A 6,000-nucleotide genomic window follows, 5' to 3' on the forward strand; every position below is an offset into this window, starting at 1 on the left:
AATAGACTAGCTCCACTCAATTATGTGATAATTGAGGAAGGATTGTAAATAAGCCCCATAAATGCTTTTATGAAGGCTCGAACCCTTGCACTCATTATTCTAAGTGCAAGGGCTCCCACTGGACCAAAGGCCCATTGGTATTCAATAATCGGACTTAAAATAACTTTTAAAGCTTGAGTAGATCATTATACTTCAAAGTGTACTTGTTATGTTCCAAACCATCAAACCACCAAATGGGGTTTGAGTGTACTTGCGAAAGGCATTCCAACGCTGAAGTCATATAATTTGAAGTAGAATTTATAATTCTGCTTTTGAATTCTTTTTTATTTGAAAAGAAACTGGCCAAAAGTCATTTTCTCGATCTTTTTAACTACTCTGAAGAGTGCAGAATTTGCAGGAGATACAATTCGAGATCTAAATCCTCACCGTCCTTTTTTTTTTTTTTTTAATTTTAGATCGCCAAATCTATAACTACTTAACTTTTTCTTTTTTTTTTATCTCCTATGGTATGTGATTTCATTAATTATCACGTGCCATTCATTTGTTTAGTTTTTGTTATCATATCTGTTAAGTTTATTAAATGTTACATAAGTAATCACATTTCTTCCCTTTGATATTATAATCTTATTCATATTTTCTGTGTCTTAAGTCTAAGTTTTTTTTTGAATTTATACTTAAACCGATTTCGAGTATTTATTGGGACATGTGGCATGGTTTAAGTGGCAATATTTTTTGGTACTTACAGTAGTTTATTGAGATTGATATATAATATACAATCTATCACGTTTAAAAAATTGTACAAACCACTAAAATTGCACTAAAAATCAGTGTTGGTGCCAAAAATTTGATATAGGAAGGGCTAAGTTATAGAAAATCACAATTTAATATGTATATTTTTTCTTTAAGAAGGAAAGTACCAAAATTTTAACATTATATTCAATCATGTTGTTTACTAGGTGGTATATTATTAATGATACTTAGTCATAGGTTAAGATTTTCTAAATGTCTCATTATTTATCTTATGATATATATTAAACCCAATAATTTATTTAAAATCTTGAAGACTTTTAATTTTAGCTCTAATGTGAGCTTACAAACATAGTTAGTTGGTGAAATTGGTCACGGTGATAAATTCCTTATCAATTGAAAGAGACATAAAAGAAAGGAACCATGTCTTAATTTGATAAGGAGATTGACAGATAAGAGGAAGATATAGAGAAATTATTTTGACATATAAATAATATTTTTATTTTAAAGAGAAGAAAAGAGTAAAATAGGAACTAAGAAGAGATAGCCTTTGCATTTTAAAAATTTCATAAACTTTGGAAGACTTTTAAGGCTATTAATGATAAATGGGTTATTGAAAAGAAAGGGTGGTGATATTTTTCACCGTGAAGTTGTGTAAATCCACCCAACTTTTGAGAACTAATTATAAAAAATTCACAATATTCTTAGCAATTTCAAATTAAGAATAAATTTGAATAATTAACTAATTAAATCATCATCAATATGATTATTAAGCTTAACTAAACAAACAAAAAACTAAGTAAATGTATTTGTGACATGATATCTCATGAAATTTATATGTTGTTATGAGATTGATTGACAGTGAGAATGATCTAATTAATTAACTGTTTGAATTTTTTTCTTATTTTAAAATTTAAAAAATATTGTGAATTTCTTAAGAATGAGTCCTTAAAATAAAGTGATTTTACACAAATTATCAGACGGAAATATTCTTCACTTGAACAGAAATATTTTAGAAATAATTTTACCATTTTTCTATTTAATCAACCCTTTCGCAGCACCATTTGACGCCGCCCATATTAAGAGTCATATAGAAAATAGTCCATTGAAAGATACGCTTTACACACAACATACGTCTCAGCTCTTTCAAAACATCTTTCATCACCGGATTTGGCGATTTCAACAGATCTTTGGCAGTTGAATAAATAGCTCGACGAACCACTAAAAATTTTACCACGATAGTGAACATGTAATAACCGGTTCACATAACCGTACGCGCGTCGAAGTTTACTAAAGATATTTTAGATCCTTCAAATCATTGTCTTCTTATCAGATTCGACACCTTTTTTTACCCCCCATTTTTTGGACAGGATTCGACACTTTCAAGTCAACTAACAATAAAGTAAAGTTTCTGCGGAGTCTAATTCACTGTTTGTAATTTTTCAAATCTGAACCTTGTGTGTTGTTGGTGTCTTAGGCGTTACATTATTGCTGGCTTTGCTGCTGATAGTACCCGCGGTCCCCTCCCCTAGTTTTGTTATTGGGCCCTATATGATTATTAATTCAGACACAGACGGCCGATTCAATTTCTGACCAAAACTAGCATTTTCTTCATCTCTCCATTATTTTGTTGTTGTTACCTTAAAAAACGTAATCTATGATATGAATAGAAATGGTCACAAGCTCAATAACAATAATCTCTCAGTCCACGAATTTTTAAACTGGAAAACGAGTACGACAGCAATTTTGAAATTTTTACTCGAATATAAAACGACATGGGGCAAAGGCACGGGCTTCGTTTGCGGATATGGATTGACAACGATGATTATTATGCCACATATCTTACACGACAACAACGTTTCTACAAACACAAATCCCGATATCAACCACTAACCCCAAATCTGTTACAGCGAGAGAGGGAAATATAAGAAAGACAAAAAGTTTTGCTTCGTTTGAAAGTTGTTTTTGTTCTTGGTCGTGCCCGTGCTCGTGCCCACCTATATAACTCATAACTGTGTGTATGTTACCTGCCGCCAGTGTCTATTTATAACTACTATTCACATTCACGTCATTTTCTTTTTTATCTGTTCTGCACCGAGTCGCACTTTCTTCTTTTCTTTTCGTTCATGGCCACTCTTTTAATGGCAAAATCTTAAAGTTATTATATTGCAATAGAAAAGAAAAGAAAAGGAAACCCAAAAAAAAAAAAAAAGGAAAAGAACTGGCGACTGGTCATATGTCGACCAGCCGATGGGACAAGACAAGCCCACTGTTTCGGTTTGGTTTTTGTCTTTTGGAGCTCTTCGAACCAGCAGTCTAGACCAAGCCTCAGGTTTGTTGGGTTCTTTTTACGTTATTTTTTTAATCTCTCTCGTAATTTTCATGACAGTAGCTGTTGATATACTGGTGCTATCCTTTTTTGTTTTCCTTTCTTTTTGCAGGTTAGCAGATGCAAAGTATGTACCGCGTTTAATAACTTTTTTGGCATATAATGGAGAAGATATCGCCTAAAAGTCCTGTGGTGTATGAGAGATACAAATCTAGCTGTGCATGGTGTTTAATTCGGTTCTGTGACTTTGGCCAAGGTGACTCTAATAACAGGAAGCTGATTTCTCATGGGAAAGGACTTAACTCACAAGTTTTAAGTAAGTATTTTATAATCAAAGATCGGTTTCTGCTGTTTCATAAATTGCTATATAAGAATGGAAGCCATTTTTATTGATCTATTTGTCAAGTCTGAACTGTTTTTAGATCCTACAGCTACGATGTTCAACTTGGTTCTGTATTCTGTTTTTTCATATGCAGGTGGATTGGATTCAAGGAATAGGCTTGATTTGCTTTCCAACTCCAATGTAAAATGCCAGTGTATTGATGTAAGTATCGGCAACCTACCTATTTTTGGGTTACCAACTTAACTTACTCCTGTTATTGATCCGTTCCCCCTAATTTCTGTAAATTTTTTTTCCCTAAATGTAAGTTTTACGGAGAAGCGCCATCTATGCCAATTAGCATCTCAATTTGTTTCAGGGTGGAGTAAACAACAAGTCTCAGATGATTGATTCTGATAAGGCAGATGTAATGAGAATGAGAAAAGGAGAAGGAGAGATGGCCACTGAGTTGCAGGTCAACAAGAAGATCACTAATACTGAAGGGCAACATACACCATCTAATAATACACAGCCCGTTGGTCGCTTGCCGACTAACCATAAAAGAAAGACAAGCAAGACTTTTCAGATGCATGGTTGTAAGGACATAGCAACCATGGGCCAGAGACAGCCTTATAATGAAAGTTCAGCAGACAGATCTTCAATAAAGTGTACCAAAGCGATACCGACAGAAGCATCCGGCACTATGGCACATCCTAGGAGGGATTGTGACTGTAGAAGTGTCAGCCATCCAAAGAATAAACGGGTTAGTGAAATAAATTTGCAAGTTAAGATGAATGAGGCAGCGGAAGCATTCGTAAATCAGAAGTTCACTAAAGGAAAATTCCTCGGCAAAAACAAGGCCAGCCACCAGTCTAGACATTTCTTGGATGCATTAGAGATATTGAATTCCAACAAGGAATTATTCATAAATCTGCTACAAGATCCCAATTCTTTGTTAGTCAAACATATCCAAGATTTGCGTCATTCTCAGGCAAACAAACAGGAGATCAACTGTAGCTTCCCAGAAGCTAAATTGTCAGAAAATTGTGGAACGACAGTCAGTAAAAGTAAAGAGCATGTCTGCAATCAAGTATCTTGTGACAGATACCCAACTAAAGGCAGTTTTGATCCTCAAACTTCAGAAAGAATTGTGGTTCTGAAGTGTGGATCAATAGCCGTGCAAAATGGTGCAGCTGACACCAGTGATTGCTCCTCTCCAGAGTCTCTTTATAGATTGAGGAATGAAGTGCAGAGTGCTAAACCTGCATATTTTTCCTTAGGACATATGAAGAGGAAGTTGAGACATGCTATTGGGTTTAGCAGAAAAGAGAAGAAGCCCTCGACATCAACTGATTGTACAAGACATAAATCTCCTATTGACATTGAGGACTCGGGAGATGGTGGTGGAGGAAATTGTCCGGAGACTGCACAAAGCAACCCATTGAGCAAGTGCAATCTTGGGACTGGTCAAATGGCAAAGTCTTTCTGTGTCAGGAAGGGAGCCAAAATGGGCAAACTGAAGGATTCTGCGTCAGGTACTAAAGAGCCAGTTGCTGCGAATGGTGGAAGTGACCTTGGAAACTCAACATCGTCCATTGTCGGGCATCTTAAACAAATTGAATCTAATATATACCTTGAATCTACGAACCATCTCTCTGAGGTTGTAAGGAAGAGAAATGAAGATTTTTCAAGAAAACAGGTACTGACGAACTCCAGAAGGATTGGTTCTCTGCCTGAATATGACTTCTTGGGAAGGTACCAGGACCATGGCTTTAATGCTGCACAGATGAGATTTTCTTCTTATAGCTATTACCAAATGGTCAATGAAAAGAAACAACATCAGAAAGAGAAGAAAAATGGGTACATAAGTCCTGTGAGGCAGATCATAGAGGCTCCATCCTTAGCAGATTATAAGAGATTTACTGATCAATTGCAAATCTTTGATAGGAAGCCAAATGACTCCGGCAATCATTTTCCTGATATCAAAAGGTACAAAAGGTTTAGTTCCCTAAGCGATCCTTCAAGCTCTAGAGGTAATTTTTTGTTACTTTTCCAATTCTCGTGGTTCTCAAATACTTTATCTTGTCTAAGCAGCTCAGTTAATATTCAGGTTCTGTGTATAATTCTGTGAAACGTGGAGAAATTAGTTCTTTGGGAGTTCCCTTTCAATCAAATGAATCACATAATAATGGTGCAACTCAAGGTTCTGGTCCCACCTACACGTATGAGGACAATGAACTTTTGGAGTGCTCAAAATTGGTAAACTTTGATTCCCAGCTCTGTCAAATAAATTAGTAGTGCTTCTGTCCATATTCTTTTCTATTACATTTTATTCTACTGCAACTCTGTGACATACTTCAGTGCATTGTTTTTTGCCACCGATTTTGGCCTTCTTCAGGATTTCCCTATGGAAAGCTTAACATCTCCATCTTCAGAAGATGCTTATTTTTCAAGCCCTTTAAGCATGAAGAAACTGGAAGAGTCTAATGGCATGAAAGATAAAGCAGAGCATGCAAGTCCAGTATCTGTTCTGGATCAGTTCTTCGTTGAAGATATCCCTAGCCCTCTAAGCACCATATCTCGATCTGGTAGGCTTTCAAGTCAG

General features: G+C 35.5%; 1 protein-coding gene across 1 annotated transcript in view; it reads left to right on the top strand.

Moving 5' to 3' along the window:
* The first annotated feature begins 2,941 nt into the window (after positions 1-2,941).
* Positions 2,942-6,000, top strand: part of LOC18048652 — a 3,930-nt gene continuing 871 nt past the window's right edge. The window contains exons 1-6 of the mRNA XM_024188951.1: positions 2,942-3,079; positions 3,189-3,392; positions 3,553-3,620; positions 3,775-5,428; positions 5,506-5,654; positions 5,794-5,995. Coding sequence (XP_024044719.1) covers positions 3,239-3,392; positions 3,553-3,620; positions 3,775-5,428; positions 5,506-5,654; positions 5,794-5,995 — 2,227 coding nt within the window. The 5' untranslated portion in view covers positions 2,942-3,079; positions 3,189-3,238. The remainder of the gene's footprint in view (positions 3,080-3,188; positions 3,393-3,552; positions 3,621-3,774; positions 5,429-5,505; positions 5,655-5,793; positions 5,996-6,000) is intronic.

The sequence above is a fragment of the Citrus clementina genome, unplaced genomic scaffold, assembly GCF_000493195.1.
Source record: "Citrus clementina cultivar Clemenules unplaced genomic scaffold, Citrus_clementina_v1.0 scaffold_3, whole genome shotgun sequence".
In the NCBI taxonomy this organism is placed as follows: Eukaryota; Viridiplantae; Streptophyta; class Magnoliopsida; order Sapindales; family Rutaceae; genus Citrus; species Citrus x clementina.